This window comes from Heterodontus francisci, chromosome 11 (genome assembly GCF_036365525.1).
Source record: "Heterodontus francisci isolate sHetFra1 chromosome 11, sHetFra1.hap1, whole genome shotgun sequence".
NCBI lineage: Eukaryota > Metazoa > Chordata > Chondrichthyes > Heterodontiformes > Heterodontidae > Heterodontus > Heterodontus francisci.
The window spans coordinates 58,834,184-58,851,404 of record NC_090381.1 but is presented as its reverse complement, the minus strand read 5'-3'; the positions used below and the strand labels follow the sequence as shown (position 1 = coordinate 58,851,404).

Sequence of the window (17,221 nt, the reverse complement as noted above, 5' to 3'; positions counted from 1 at the left end):
GAAGCTTGGAAGTCACATCTATGAAGAAGCAGAAGTATCACGGTAAAGGCGGAACCTGCAACAAGGATTGGTTTGAGACCTCCTCAGCTGAGATGATATCTGTCATTGAAGCAAAAAACGAAGCCTAGATGATGCACAACATAAACTAATAAGACACTACATGACCTGAAAGTAGCCAAGACAGCCATGCAAAGGAGAGAGAGATACTGCGCAAACAAACACTGGATCAGCTTCTGTCAAGAAATCCAAACTGCATGTGACAAAGGAAATCTACGAGCTATGTACAAAGGGATCAAGAGGGTGTTTGCCCCTACCATCACCAAAGCTGCTCCCTGAAGTTAGCAGATGGTGAAGTACTCACCAACAGAAGTAAACAGATGTCCTGCTGAGCTGAACACGACTTTGAGCTCCTGTGAGTTAGACATCTCCCAGTCTGTGCTCAATACTGTCCCACAACTTCCTGTCATGGATGAGTTAGATGAAGAACCCTCATCACTGGAGCTCAAGAATGCCATAGACTGCCTGGCGAACAGAAGGTCACCGGGCAAGGATGGAATCCCAGCCGAACTGCTCAAGCATGGAAAGTCCCATCTTTTGCCACACCTTTATGACCTTCTCCTTCTCTGCTGGAAAGTGGGCTCTGTTCCACAGGAGATGCGTGATGCCAAAATCAATACACTTTACAAAACAAAGGTGACAGAGGGGACTGCAACAACTAAATGGGCATCTCACTCCTTAGCATCACGAGGAAGGCCTTTGCTAAGGTCATACTTAAAAGATTCAATACACCAGCTGCAAGAGAAGTGTAGGGAAAAGGGTATAACCCTTTACCTTACTTTTGCAGATCTCACTAAGGCATTCAACACAGTCAGCAGAGCAGGGCTTTACAAGATTTTGGGAAAAATTGGCTGTCCACCGAAGCTCCTCAGTCTCATCGGCTCCTTCCATGACAACATGCACTGAACTGTACAGTTTGATGGCTCCACTTCTGACAGTTTCAGAGTGAAGAATAGAGTGAAACAGGGTTGTGTCCTAGCCCCCACTCTGTTTGGCATCTTCTTCTCCATGCTCATGACCTTTACCTTCCCTGCAGATATGGAAAGAATCTACTTGCAGACTAGGTCAGATGGCAAGCTCTCCAATCTATCAAGGCTGAAAGTGAAGACAAAAACGCATCACGTCCTGAACGTCTCTGCACTGATGATGCTACGCTAGTTGCTCACATGGAACCTTAGCTCTAAAAACTCTTGGACTGTCTTTCTCGTGCCTGTAACTTGTTCTCCTTGACTGTAAGCATCAAGAAAACCATGGCCATGGGACAAGATGTTGCATCTCTGTCCCTGATCACACTAAATATTGTAAATGATTAACTTAATTATTGAGATTTTTGAGGAAGTGAGCCAGAATAGTTTTGTTGATGGTCTAAAGTTGATTTCCAAAAATGATTTGATTAACCTCTGCATGCAAGATTAGTAAAGATTAGATCAAATGAGATTATAGGACAGATGGGTAATTGGTTGAACTCAGAACGAGTTGCCATTAATGGGAATGGATCTGAATAGTCAAGTTTCATATGGCTCTACATTGTTACCATTCATCATGTTTATGAATTATTTGGCTAAGGGCATTAAAGGAACCGTTAATAAATTTACAGACGACACAAAATTAGTAGGTTTTAAGCCAACTTAAATAAATTATGGAAGTGGGTGTATGTGTGGCAGATGTCCTTCAAAGTGGGCAAGTACAATGTAATAAATTTAGAGTTGCAGAACTTCAGATGTATTTATACTCTGCAGGGGTGTTAAAAGTAAAGAAAGAGACCTATGAGTAGTAGTAGATAGGTCATTGAAAGTACACAAGCATCCTTAGGTGGCTGCAGGAAAAGAGGAATAGAACAAATAAAAGCAAAATACTGCAGATGCTGGAAACCTGAAATCTGATGAAGGGTCACAGACCTGAAACGTTAACTCTGCTTCTCTCTCCACAGATGCTGCCTGACCTGCTGCGTATTTCCAGCACTTTCTGTTTTTATTTAAGAGGAATTTAGTTGTATTGCTCAGACCATTAAGTACAAAATAGAAAATACAATATTTAGGCTGCATAAAATTTGGTATGAGTACACTTGGAATTTGTGCCTACAAATGTTTTCTGCACATGGTGAAGAATATTGAGCTTCTGGAGAAGGTGCAGAAGAGGTTGTGCGGAATTATACCATAATGAGTCATATGGCTCTTAGTTATCAAGATTGACTCCAACAAAGTCCCAGTATTAACAGGGTGAGTGCAGGAGAGCTTGGTAGCATAGGTAAAACCTGGCAAGGTCAGGCACGTGGAGACCCTGTTATCATAACGGCCATATTTCATTTAAATAATCCCGCAGACTCCCACCTGACAGCGGCCAAATTGACAGCCTGCCCAACAAAATGGAGCAGAAACAAGCTGCAGGAGGCAGTTAGGGAGAGTAAATTGCAATTTTGCTGCTATTATGAGGCTTTATGGGCTTCTGAAACCTTGCTTGCTTGTATTAGGGAGCCGGAGAGTTTTCTCTTGAGTAGGTTATGTGTTCTTTTCTTTCACTTTTGAGATTGTGTAGTTCAGGAGTAGCCCAATGATTTATGTGGTTGCATGAGAACAGGCCTGATAGTCTTTGCCCATCTTTCCTTTCACACGTATATAAAAGGTACTTGTTTTATTTAAAGTGACTATGTAAGGTAATGTATGAATAAGCTACAGATGGTACAGGATTTAAAATAGATTTCCATAATGTTTACAGAATACAATATTGTGAGTATACTATTATGAATATAGACCAGAGGCGGCACAGTGCTCTACAGTCGGGAGGGAGTTGCCCTGGGAGTTCTCAACATTGACTCCAGACCCCATGAAGTCTCATGACATCAGGTCAAACATGGGCAAGGAAACCTCCTGCTGATCACCACCCAACCACCCCCCTTCCCCCCACCCCACCCCCCACCCCCTCAGCTGATGAATCAGTGTTGAATACCATTTGGAGGAAACACTGAGGGTGGAAGGGTGCAGAATGTACTCTGGGTGAGAGACTTCAAGTGGCTCGGTAGCACCACTATTGGCTGAATCGTAAAGGACATAGCCGATAGACTGGGTCTGCGAGGCAGGTGGTGATAGAACCAACAAGAGGGAAAATTATACTTGACCTCGTCCTCCCCAATCTGCCTGCCGCAGATGCATCTATCCGTGACAGTGTTGGTAGGAGTGACCACCGCACAGTTCTTGTGGAGACAAGGTCCTGTCTTCACATTGAGGATACCCTCCATCGTGTTGTGTGGCACTACCACTGTGCTAAATGGGATAGATTTCGAACAGATCTAGCAGTGCAAAACTGGGCATCCATGAGGCGCTGTGGGCCATTAACAGCAGCAGAATTGTATTCAACTACAATCTGTGACCTCATGACCTGGCATATCCCCCACTCTACCATTATCATCAAGCCAGGGGACAAACCCTGGTTCAATGAAGAGTGCAGGAGGGCATGCCAGGAGCAACACCAGGCAGACCTCAAAATGAGGTGTCAACCTGATGAAGCTACAACCCAGGACTACTTGCGTGCCAAACAGCGTAAACGGCAGTTGATAGACAGAGCTAAGCGATCCCATAACCAACAGATCAGTTCTAAGCTCTGAAGTGTGCCACATCCAGTCGTGAATGGTGGTGGACAATTAAACAACTAACTGGAGGAGGTGGCTCCACAGATATCCCCATCTTCAATGATGGGAGAGTCCAGCACATCAGTGCAAAAGATAAGACTGAAGCATTTGCAACAATCTTCAGCCAGTAATGCCAAGTTGATGATCCACCTCGGCCTCCTCCTGAAGTCCCCAGCATCACAGATGCCAGTCTTCAGCTAATTCAATTCACTCCGTGTGATATGAAGGCACTGGATACTGCAAAGGCTATGGGCCCTGACAACATTCGAGCAATATTACTGAAGACCTGTGCTCCAGAACCTGCCAAGCTGTTCCAGTACAGCTACAGCACTGACATCTACCAGGCAATGTGGAAAATGGTTCAGGTATGTCCTGTACACAAAAAGCAGGACAAATCCAACTCGGCCAATTACCACCCCATCAGTCTACTCTCAATCATCAGTAAAGTGATGGAAGGTGTTGTCGACAGTGCTATCAAGCGGCACTTGATCAGCAATAACCTGCTCAGTGACGCTCAGTTTGGGTTCTGCGAAGGGCCACTCAGCCCCTGACCTCATTGCAGCCTTGGTTCAAACATGGACAAAAGAGCTGAACTCAAGAGGTGAGGTGAGAGTGACTGTCTTTGACAACAAGGCAGCATTTGACCGAGTATGCCACCAAGGAGCTCTCATAAAGCTGGAGTCAATGGGAATCTACAACATGCACTGCAGCAACGCACCAAGGCTCCTTAGACAGCAGCTTCCAAACCCGTGACCTCTACCAACTAGAAGGACAAGGACAGGAAATGCATGGGAACACTACCACCTGCAAGTTCCCTTCCAAGGCACACACCATCCTGACTTGAAACTATATCGCCGCTCCTTCACTGTCGCTGGGTCAAAATCTTGGAACTCCCTTCCTAACAGCACTGTAGGTGTACCTACCCCACATGGACTGCAGTGGTTCAAGAAGGCAGCTCACCATCACCTTAAGGGCAATTAGGGATGGGCAATAAATGCTGACCTGACCTGCAACGCCCACATCTCATGAACGAATAAAAAAAAATTGGGAAACAAGTGCTAATGTACTTTTAAATTGTTAAAAATAAAACCATCAGCAGTCACCAGACTGGTTTTTCAAACTTCAAAGGGGCCAACACACTCCATCTTAAATTAACATAATTTGTTTATTCTGCTTGAAGGGTAAAAAGATTTCTTCAACTGTGTGATATTTTACATTTGGTCACAGCTAATGATTTGCTTGTCGGAAAATTGTTTAAAAATTGATGGCCAAAAGGAATGTGGTATGTAATTTCACACTAGTATATTGGCAGCTTAAAATGTAATTTTCATTTCTTCGTCACATTAAAATCATCTAGCTTAAGATGCACGAACATTACAAATGGTGGACATGGAAGGGCCAAACCATCATTTTATTATTTAGTGGGATATTGGACTGTTAAAATTCTGTTTACTAAGATCAGTCTTCAAGTGGACTGCTTTTAACTTCAAAGGGGAAAGAATGTGTAAAGCACAGCAATCTTTGAGCGGTCAGCGTTTCTACTATTTGAGCCATGGCTCGTTCAGGATGGATACAATCCCATCAATAATTGGATCATGTATTCCAACAGGAGACTAAATCATTTCTAGAGTTTTCCAGAAGAAGCTGGGCAAATAACACACTTTGCAGTTGTATATTTCGTAAATGAGCACTTTGTTATATTGTCTATTTTTGCATCAGTGAATCATCTTGTTCAAAATGGCCGAAATAAGCAGGTCCCGAGTGATGTTTTTCATTTTCCAGATTGAAAAGAGATGCATGGTTATCCTTACTGAAATCAAGTAGACTTGTCACTGGGAGCTGGGATTCTTCGCACTAGGCTCTAGAGTCTAGATAATCCTGCCTTAATGAGAGGGGAGTCCTAGTCGGGGAAGCAGCAGCAAAAATGTTGCCAATTCTGTGCACTTGTAGGCTGCATGCTTCTAGCTGGTTAATCTCCAGCAGTATCATACACACACTTAGGGGTCCTTAATCCTTTGTTTGTGCCAATCTATGGCTAAACTCTGGGATTAGATAAATGGAGCATTCCCCGTGGAGAGGGAAAGTGCATTCCATATTGGGCTAAAAGATAGTCTACCTTTTGAGGACCTCTAAGTACCTGAAGCTTGATTTGGAGAATTTTAAACATGCTGATGTGTCTGACACTTGCTAACCAAAAAAATGTTTCTTTAGAAAATTGTATATACTTGGTAAAGGGTTGCAATTTAGTGACATCAACTGCTGGATAGCTTGTATATTTCACAGTACCAGATTTTATATATTTGATGTAAATCTCATGATCTTGGAAGACAGGATAAGCTTTACTAATAATTGAAACTGTTCACTTTACTAACGTCAAGACAAATGGAGCAACTGTGTCATTGACATCCTACATCTAAACAATGTAGGTTTCTTGAGACACAGAAGACACAAACCAGTACTAGCTTTTACAGGAGAATGCATGCCACTGTTACCTTCCAGGAGCAATTAGGGATGGGCCATTAATGCAGTCACGCCAGCATCCCATTGAATTTTTTTTTTTAAAACTATATACTTTATGTTAACAGATTAAGTTAGCTGAAAGTTTGTTGCTTATTTGCAAAATCACCCTCTCCGTTCCATTTAGTCTTGCCCTACCAATGTATTGATGGCATTGATATACTGTGTATATTGCATTAAAACCTCAAGTCCAAAGTACAAATCATCAAATTTGCTCCAAGTTTGATCTGTTACAAGCTGCACAGTAAGCTCCTTAGGAACTAAGGTTTACACATGGTGAATTATTAACATTAGGCAATAATGAACGGATCAGTTACTTTGAAAGTACATTCTATAGCAACAAAACTAACATTGTGAATGTTTTCTAATAATAAAATGAATGTGATTTTGTCATTTTCACATTTCTTTTAATTCTTTTTAGACCTGCATACAATCAATCATGAGACTCAAAATGCAGCCAAGCTTTTTAATGTACCACATACCAGTGTTGTGTCTCCTTCTGAGTCTTGAGCCTCTGAGCAGTACGCCAAGTGAAGAAGAGCTGATGGTCACAACTAGTCAAGGAAAAGTTATAGGAACTCAATTAACTGTGCTTTCGGGTTCAATAACTGCTTTCCTGGGTATACCATATGCAGAACCACCCATTGCTGAACTCCGATTTAAAAAACCAGAAGCTCGAAGACCCTGGTCTGGGCTGTGGAATGCAAGCAAATATCCAAGCACGTGTTACCAGTATATGAACAACTCTTCCTCTGGTTTCTCCTGGGAGGAAATGTGGAATCCTAACACAAAACTTAGTGAGGATTGTCTGTATGTCAACGTGTGGGTTCCATCGCCAAGACCAAATGGAGCAGCCGTTATGATATGGATCTTTGGTGGGGGCTTTGCGTCAGGCACCTCTTCCCTATCAGTTTATGATGGAAGATATCTAGCTTACATTGAAAATGTAATTGTAGTTTCCATGAACTACAGGTTAGGTGCTTTGGGTTTCCTAGCTCTACCTGGTAACCATGAAGTTCCTGGGAATATGGGATTATTTGACCAACGTTTGGCACTTAAGTGGGTTCAGGATAATATAGTAGCATTTGGAGGGAATCCCAGAAGTGTGACCTTGTTTGGAGAGAGTGCTGGAGCAGTTTCAGTACATCTGCATATTCTTTCACCTAAAAGCCGTTCTCTGTTTACCAGAGCCATAATGCAAAGTGGCTCCTCCAATGCTCCCTGGGCTGTTATACAAGATGCTGAGGCAAAACGTAGGGCTACAATTTTGGCCAGACGCCTTGAATGTCCTTACAGTAATGATACAGAACTATTGAGTTGTCTTCGTGGTAAGCATCCCCAAGAAATAGTGGATAAGAGTCTAGGAATCTTAACAGATAGTCTTTTGTCTGGATATGTTTTTATACCTGTAATTGATGGGGATTTTCTCACTGATCAGCCTGAGGAATTAATTCAAATGGGGAACTTTAAACAAATCCAAATCTTAGCAGGTGTGAACAAAGATGAGGGGAGCTACTTTTTGATGTATGAGGCTCCTGGTTTCAAGAGAGATACAGATAGTCTCATTACTCGTGAAGAGTTCCTACAAGGTGTAAGGATGTCTTTTCCTGATGCTGGTGATATTGGACTCGAGGCTATTGTTTTCCAATATACAGATTGGACAGATGCGAACAATGCAACAAAGAATCGTGATGCTTTGGTTGAGGTGGCTGGAGACTGCAATTTTATATGTCCACTAATGGATTTTGCTAATAAGTTTGCTGAATGTGGAAATACTGCCTACGTTTATTTGTTTGACCATCGTGCATCCAATGCAGATTGGCCGAGGTGGATGGGAGTTATGCATGGTTATGAAATTGAATTTGTGTTCGGAATTCCTCTTGACAAATGGTTCAATTATACTATGGCTGAGCAAGTACTCAGCAGAAACATGATGCACTACTGGGCAAATTTTGCAAAAACTGGGTAAGCCATCAGTCTGCACAAGCTATATACACATTTCTTCATGTTTAACTACAATATTGCTTTAATTGTTGCATTTCCCTCTTTCATTATGCCATTGGCCTTGTGCTTTAGTAATTATTTCATTTCCAATTTGCAACACAGAACACAGTCGTCCAGCTGGGTGGGACTGCTTTCGCCTTGTTCCACTCTAATCTATCTAATTGTAGCCAGAGAATTGCCATCGATAGCTTTGCTTCCCATTCCCACACCGGTACCCTGGTGTTTCACAAGGATCTATCCTTGCACCACTCTTATTTCTCATCTATATGTTGCCCCTCAGTGACATCATCCAAAAACATATCAGCTTCCACATGTATGCTGATGACACCCAGCTCTACCTTACCACCGCCCCTCTCTAACCCACCACTGTCTCCAAATTGTCAGACTGCTTATCCGACATCCAGAGCTGGATAAGCAGAAACGTGTTGCAATTAAATATTGGGAAGACCGAAGCCATTGTTTCGACAAACTTCACTCCCTTGCCACCAATTCCATCGCGTTCCTTAGCAACTGTCTGAGGCTGTGCCAGAATGTTCATAACCTCAGTGTCATATTTGGCCAGGAGATGAGCTTTCAACCACATATCCATGCTGTCACTACGACCGCCTGTTTCCATTTATGCAACATAACCCGTCACAGCCCCTGCCTCAGCTCTTTTGCAGCTGAAACCCATATCCATGCCTTTGTGACCGCTAGACTTGACTATTCTAATGCACACCTGGCTGGCCTCCCACATTTTACTCTCCATAAACCTGAGGTCATCCAAAACTCTGCTGCCCGTGTCCTAACTTGCACCGAGCCCCGTTCATCCATCACCCCAGTGCTCGTTGACCTACACTGGGTCCCCATTAAGCAATGCCTCGATTTTAAGATTTTCATCCTTGTTTTCAAATCCCTCCATGGCTTGGCCCCTCCCTATCTCTGTAATCTCCTCTCGTTCTACAGCCCTTCAAGAGATCTGCACTCCTCTAATTCTGGCATCTTGAGTTTTCCTGATTTTAATCGCTCCAACGTTGGTGGTCGTGCCTTCTGCTGCCTAAACCCTAAACTGTGGAATTCCCTCCACCTCTCTATCTCGCTTTCCTCTTTTAAGACACTCCTTAAAACCTACCTCTTTGACCAAGATTTTGGTCATCTGCGTTATTATCTCCTTATGTAGCTCGGTGTCATATTTTGTTTAGTGATGCCTCTGTGAAGTGCGTTGAGACATTTTATTATGCTAAAGGCACTATATAAATACAAGTTGTTGTTGTAAATTATTCATTATTCAACCTGCATGTATAAATAAATTGGACAATAATCCGAACAAGGGAACTACTGGATACTCTTTTAATATTTTAATTTGCAATAATCTTATGAAAGTTGTATGATTCCTTTCTCTCTCTTCCCCACATTCATGCTGTACTTAAGACTTTATTATGGCTACCCTCTTTTTTTTCCATGCAACAGTAAGATGCTGTTGCCAAAAACATCAGAAAAAGATTTTTACAAAAGCAAAATCTTGGAGGTGCTGGAAATGTGAAATAAAAACAGAAAATGCTGGAAATACTCAGCAGGTCTGGCAGCATCTGTAGAGAAAGAAACAGTTCGACTTGAAATGTTAACTCTGTTTCTCTCTCTCAACAGAAAAAGATTTATGTTTGCTGTCCCTATTTTCTTTCCTTTTCTCATCCTTTTTGCATTGTCTTTTATGACTCAATCCATAGCCATTTTAAAAATTAAAAAAGGCAATCCTACCAACTATTTTGCTAATATTTTGGCAATTACTAGTTCCACTTAAAGAATTGTGGTTGTGCTGAGATATATTCTTCATGTTGTTATACTACTGCTTTTTTTATAATAGATGGATGTACATATCAAATTTTTCCTATTCTTATTTCAAAGTAATCCAAATGAACCCAAAAATCAAGGAATGAAGTGGCCTGAATATACACAATTAGAACAACAGTACATAACTTTAAACACTGAAGCACCAGGAATTTATATGAAACACCGTGCTCAGCAATGTGCCTTCTGGAATCTATTTCTTCCCAAACTCCTTCAAAGAACAGGTATGAAAGACATATTCCAAAACATAACCTGATGTGTTTCACTATTTTTGATGTATGAAGTACTTTTCTTTGTTAAGAAGAGATATGTTTGTGTACAATAGAATTACATACTAATGCTTTGTTTTCCCATCAGTTTAGTACCACTGAATACCATAATTTTTTTTTATTCATTCATGGGATGTGGGTGTCACTAGCTAGGCCAGCAATTATTGCCCATCCCTAATTGCCCTTGAGAAGGTGATGGTGAGCTGCCTTCTTGAACTGCTGCAGTCCATGTGGGTTAGGTACACCCACAGTGCTGTTAGGAGTTCCAGGATTTTGACCCAGAGACAGTGAAGGAACGGCGATATAGTTCCAAGTCAGGATGGTGTGTGCCTTGAAAGGGAACTTGCAGGTGGTGGTGTTTCCATCCATCTGCTGCCCTTGTACTTTTAAGGTGGTAGAGGTTACGTGTTTGGAAGGTGCTGTATAAGGAGCCTTGGTGCGTTGTTTATTTATATATATATATATATATATATATATATTAATTGTAATTACATTTCTCAACCCGGATACCCCATAGAAGCACAATTAGAGATTTAATACAAGGGTTTTGGACACAATTGTGAGAAACAAATGCAACAAAAACAAAATATAGAATACTGTGCCTAATAACATTAGCTACTTAATTCATAATTGTACTGCATAATATTGAACATATTATGCTGATTACAAATGTTAAAGAAGACAATCTAATTTAGTTCCATTAATAAGTAATTTATAACGCTGCTATATTTTGCTATTTTCATGAATCAAGGACTAATTACTTCAGAAATTAACAAATCAAATTCAAGGTTGTGAGTGCAGTCAATGTTAAATGCACGACAGCTAATTGGGAACCATCTAAAATATTTCTACTTTCCCTAAATTTGCATGTAATTGGGGAAACCTCAATTTTTTTAATCTCAGCAATGGATTTTGAAATGTTTAGGAAAAGGGGCTTCTTTACCCTCCATTACAGCCCCTGCATACCTTCATGTACAGGCCTTAGTTTCTGCTGAGGCCAACCAGTATGCCAGTTTTTCCATTTTAACTGTCTAACCAACTCCTCTGGTACTGCAGCAGCAGGATTTCAAGGCTGGCAAAAAGTGAGTTTCATCTTGTTGGCGGGTGTCCAACTGTAAACCTGCAGTACATACAGGGTGAACTCCAACCCAGTTTCCAAGGTCACTATTCCAGCAGTATCAGAGCATGGGTGCCTGAGTTCTGCCCCGCTGGGCAGCTAATCCCAGCCCATGTCTTATCACTTCAATTCAGTTAGATCCCGGAACAATGGACTTGTCAGCTTCCTCTACTCCTACTGCATTTATATTCAGTATAGTAGAACTTTGCAAGTCGACCACTTCTCTGTTTCAACCATCCTACTAAATCAACCAGTTTTTTCAGTTGCCAATTGAACATTGCATCCCCACTGTTCATTCTACTGATCAGGAAATTGATCGCTCTTTTTTGGGTTCTAAGCAAACAAATCTAAGTCAAGTGCTCTCTTAGTTCAGCTGACAGCACACTGATGTCTAGTTAGAATGATTCAAACTCTGCCACAGGATTTTAGAATGTAAACCGGACTAGCACTCCAGTAGAGTACTAAAGGAGATTATCTGAGTTGTCCTGTGGGTAGGTCCTCAGTTGAATGTTAAAGATCCCATGGTATTATTTAAAAATGATTGGGAAACAAAAGCAGAGTAGTATCTTTCCCCCAAGCAGTACCACCAAAAAACTAATTAACTGGTCAATAAAATAATAGCTGTTTGTAAGATCTTGCTGTCCGTAAAATGGCTGCTGTGTTTGCCTGCATTAAAAGTCACTGCACTTCAAAATAATTAATTGTCTAAAGTGCTTTGAAGCATTTCTGAGAAACATTTCTAAGGTGTGTGTGTATATGCAAATATTTGTTTTTTAATCACGCTAAGCTGATGACCCACTAAAACTTGTAGATAAATGGATAACAGTTACCATAATTCATCCCCTGCCCAATGAAATTTATATTTGTAAAATATTTTAGCACTTTTATTTTTCACAAAAATATTAGGAGATTTCAACAAAACATTTTTATATCCTCCACTTGCATACAGGATCAGTAAATACACTAGGAGGATCAGCACATCATGCAGATTATTGTTGATTATTACAACACACTGCAAATTATCCCAGTCTGCAGGTGGAGGGTAAAGGAAGATATTTGCTTTGTATTCCTTCTGTTTCAATTAGAATAAATGTTATTAAAAATTCACACATGATAAAGCATTTTGTGTAGAAAAAATTATAATTGAGCTCAGCTTAAACTGACCAAGCATATCACCCCAACAATAAGTTGACCACTTTTTTGGCCACTTGTTTTGATAGTCAATTTTTGAGGATCTTCTCTGCTGCGGTTCTGTATTTACTTTAGTACATCCTGAAAAATGTATTCATTAATAGTTACCACTGCTGCCGCTTTATACAGTTTGCTTTAGTTCCATGTCTTCAGCTGATTTGAAGTGGAGTATCAACTTATGATAAAAATAGAGCTAATATTTGTTTTGCTTTGTTTTTGTCTTTATGGCTTTATTTCCATTTTTAGAATAGTAATGGGAAATGTAACAGGAATCTTGTGCACTACTTGCTGTGCATTAATATCAGCCCGAAGCTAGTGGTATTTACATAAGTCATTTGACGCAGCCAAAAAAGGATACATTCCGTATTGCAGTGACATACCTCTTTGCTATTGTGTTCAGAAAAAAAATTAGCACACCAGAGCTTTATCCCTATGCAAAGACACAAGTGGAAAATGTATTGGATTTAAAAGCTAGCACAGTGCGGTTGATGACAATAAACCTATTTTAATTAAAAGATGTTTGTGCTACTAAAATGTAAGTTTTATAATTTCTGTGGAATGCGATAAATGTTTTAAACATTGATTATAAATCTCTGTTCAAGACTAGTACTATATTTTAAATTACTGGGATCTGCAACTTATAAGTACTAATTATGAATTGCAATTTTTTTTCAGCACGCATGGATGAAGCAGAACAACAGTGGAAGCAGGAATTCCATCGATGGAACTCTTACATGTCAGACTGGAAAAGTAAATTCAATGCTTATAACAGCAAAAAAGACAGTTGTACCAGTGTTTAAGCAATATGGTTTACCTCTGCAAAATGACTTGTGCAGTTTAAATGGCATACATACTATGTGACAAATAGAAAAGGCTTCATTTGGCCTAAAAGCTTGCTATCTCTTCAGTCATAAAATATCCTTAAATTAACTCCTAAGTGCAAAACATGTTATATAGTACCTGTATGGCAACTAATATATTCACATTTATAAGATGCATTATATGCAAGTGCCCAGCTATCACTTCCGAGACCACCGCAAAGACTTTGTCATATTTTATCAAAGTACTTCCATCTTTTTCTCTACCTCAGTGTTCTGTCTTTCCATCTCTCCTCCTCATCCTTTGCCTTCCATTCTCTCCAGCATTTTGCTGCTTTTGCGTTTATACTATTTCCTGGTTTCCACTTCACATAGAATGAACTCACGTCTCAGCTTGACTTTTCCACCTCACTTCTGTATCTCCAGCTGATAGAGTCATACAGCATAGAAACAGGTCCTTCGGCCCACCGTGTCCATGCCGACCATAATGCCTATCTAGACTAATCCCACCTGCCTGCATTAATTCCATATCCCTCTATGCCTTGCCATTCAAGTAGCTGTCCAGATGCCTCTTCAATGTTGCTTCTGTTCCTGCCTCCACCACCTCCTCTGGCAGATCAATCCAGATACCCACTATTCTTTGTGTGAAAAATTTACCCCTTTAATCCCCTTTAAACCTCCTCACTCTCACATTAAATCTATGCCCTCTAGTTTTAGTCAGCCCTACCATGGGAAACAGACTCTGGCTATCTACCCTATCTATGCCTCTCATAATCTTATATACCTCTATCATGTCCCCTCTCAGCCCCCTTTGCTCCAGGGAAAACAGACCCAGCCTATCCAATCTCTCTTTATAACTCAAGCCCTCCAAACCAGGCAACATCCTTGTTAATCTTTTCTGCACCCTCTCTAGCTTACTCACATCTTTCCTGTAGTGCGGCGACCAGAACTGCACACAGTACTCCAAATGCGACCTAACCATCGTTATGTACAACTTGATGTCCCAACTCTTGTACTCAGTGCCTCAGCCAATGAAGGCAATATGCCTTCTTCACCACCCTGACTACCTGTGTTGCCACTTTCAGGGAGCTATATACTTGAACCCCAAGGTCTCTCTGCTCAACAACACTCCCCAGGGCCCTGCCATTCACTGTATATGTCCTGCCCTGGTTTAACTTCCCAAAATGCATCACTTTGCACTTGTCTGCATTAAATTCCATTTGCAAATCCCTTGCCCACTTTCCCAGTTGATCTACATCCTGTTGTAACCTTAGACATCCTTCTTCACTGTCCACTATACCACCAATTTTGGTGTCATCTGCAAACTTACTAATCATGCCCCCTACATTCACATCCAAGTCATTAATATATATGACAAACAACAGAGGGCCCAGCACCGATCCCTGCGGCACACCACTGGTCACCGGCCTCCAATCTGAAAAACAACCCTCCACTACCATCCTCTGCCTCCTATCACCAAGCCAATTTTGTATCCAATTGGCTAGCTCATCCTGGATCCCATGTGTTGGACCAGCCTACCATGCGAAACCTTGTCAAAGGCCTTGCTAAAGTCCATGTAGACAAGTCCATCGCCCTACCCTCGTCCATCCTTTTGGTCACCTCCTCAAAAAACTCAATCAAATTCGTGAGACATGATTTCTGACTATCTCTAATCAGATCTTGCCTTTCCAAATGCATATAAATCCTATCTCTCAGAATCCCTTCCAATAACTTTCCCACCAGTGATGTAAGGCCTGTAGTTCCCTGGCTTATCCCTGCTGCCCTTCTTAAATAAAGGCACAACATTAGCTATCCAGGCACAACATTAGCTATTGTGATGCAGAGCACAATGTTGTATTACTGCTTACCCTCGGTCTAACCTGTTTTAAACCTATTCTTTTCATAAAACAATTTAATCTAAAACAGGAAAAGCAATATAGTTCAAGAACAGTGGTACATAATTTACTGTCAAAATAACGGCAAAGCTATTAGTGTTCACCACTGTATATGTGCAAATGGCACAGCAACTTCAGACGAGGGCGGATTTTTTTTCATTCTTTCATGGGATGTGGACATTACTGGCAAGGGCAGCATTTGTGCCCCATCCCTAATTGCCCTTGACAACTGAATGGCTTGTTAGGCCATTTCAGAGGGCAGTTAAGAGTCAACCACTTTTCTGTGGGTGTGAGTCACATGTATGCCAGACTAGGTTAGAAGAGCAGATTTCCTTCCCTAAAGGACATTAGTGAACTGGATGGATTTTTACGACAATTAATGATAGTTTTATGGCCCCATTACTGAGACTAGCCTTCACTTACAGATTTTTAAATTAATATTAATTGAATTTAAATTCCACCAGCTGCCATGGTGGGATTTAAACCCATGTCCCCAGTGCATTAGCCTGGGTCTCTGGACTACTCATCCAGTGACATTACCACTACACTGCCATCTCCCCATATTACAGTTAAATGTGGATAGCTCACCATTGCATTGCATTTAGTGGCATGATGTTGCTGTGCTTACTTAATAGATGCAAACTAAACTCGCTGCAGAAAGTTAGAGTTGGTCTGAAGTGATGCAAGGAGCCAGTTTTGGAGCCAGTACAAGTCCACATAGATTTCATTTGCTCTGGATTAGATGTCAGAGATTCTTCTAACATTGTGCTAATTGTTAATTACTGCCAATGAACTTCTCTTCTGCTGAAAGTTAACTATTATTAGTGTGAAGTCTCATTCTTTCAGATTTTAACTGGATATTTTAAAACTGTGGAATTTATTTTTTTTTAAATTTTCCTTTCTGTCTTTTTCTCTCATTATCCAATTTTTCTCTCTTTTTCGGTGATTTGACATTGAATTCACCCATTCTAATGTACACTTCCTACTCAGTCCTTGTGCTATTAATTTCACAATACTTCAGTCTGATTGGTTAAGTAGATACATAGTTGCTTGCCCTGCTCACTCAGGCCCAAATGTCCTGTTTCCCTTGCTGTGCCTTTATAACCTTGTATTTTAGCAACTACTTATTTCCTATTTTGATAGTAGAGGGAGGCGTTTCACCAGAACAGGTCATGTATTGGTGTGCCAGTGCCCCACAGGCACAATTTCAGGACCTTATTGCATGTAACCATTCACATTTAACTTACTTTTTAAACAGCGTGTATTTGTGTGAAGTTATTTAATAATGCAAAATAGAGCTGTAAATCTATTTTAAATGTAAAACTAGCCAGCATTTTTGGTATTCAGTTATTTCATGTTTACAAGTCCAAGGTGAATGCAAAATTAAAATTACATGATAGTACAATAAAGGGCTCAATCAACATTACTAAAACGGATTACCTGATCATTGTCGCATAGCTGCTTTTGGGAGCTTGGTGTGTACAAATTAGCTGCTGAATTTCCTACATTACAATAGTGAATACACTTCAAACAGTACTTCATTGGATATAAAGCACTTTGTGATATCCTGAGGTTATGCAAGGTGCTTTATAAATGCACATTTTTCTTTTTACGGCTGTTGCCAATTGAGTGCTCCCAGCAAGGAGCGGCACTCATAGGGTGTGCTGGTCAGAAAGTCATTGGCCCAAAAGCTTGATTTTTTTCCCCCCACCTATTATGAACCGGGTATCAGGCATTGCGGACTTGTAATTTCCTGACCAGGGTTCAATGAGAACGCTGAAGTGCATCGAGAACATTCAATTGAAGAATTAGCTGTTATATTTCTATGTTGGAGTTATTTTAGGATTAAAGAGCCAGTTTTAGTTATTCTAATAATTTCAATTTTTTGAATTTTTAAATAA

The 17,221-nt window shown here is 40.6% G+C and overlaps 1 protein-coding gene across 1 annotated transcript in view; it reads left to right on the top strand.

Annotated features, from left to right (window-relative positions):
* Positions 1-16,728, top strand: part of LOC137375273 (cholinesterase-like) — a 34,012-nt gene extending 17,284 nt beyond the window's left edge. Inside the window, exons 2-4 of the mRNA XM_068042181.1 lie at positions 6,621-8,164; positions 10,088-10,254; positions 13,283-16,728. Coding sequence (XP_067898282.1) covers positions 6,639-8,164; positions 10,088-10,254; positions 13,283-13,407 — 1,818 coding nt within the window. The 5' untranslated portion in view covers positions 6,621-6,638 and the 3' untranslated portion in view covers positions 13,408-16,728. The remainder of the gene's footprint in view (positions 1-6,620; positions 8,165-10,087; positions 10,255-13,282) is intronic.
* Positions 16,729-17,221: the final 493 nt, after the last annotated feature.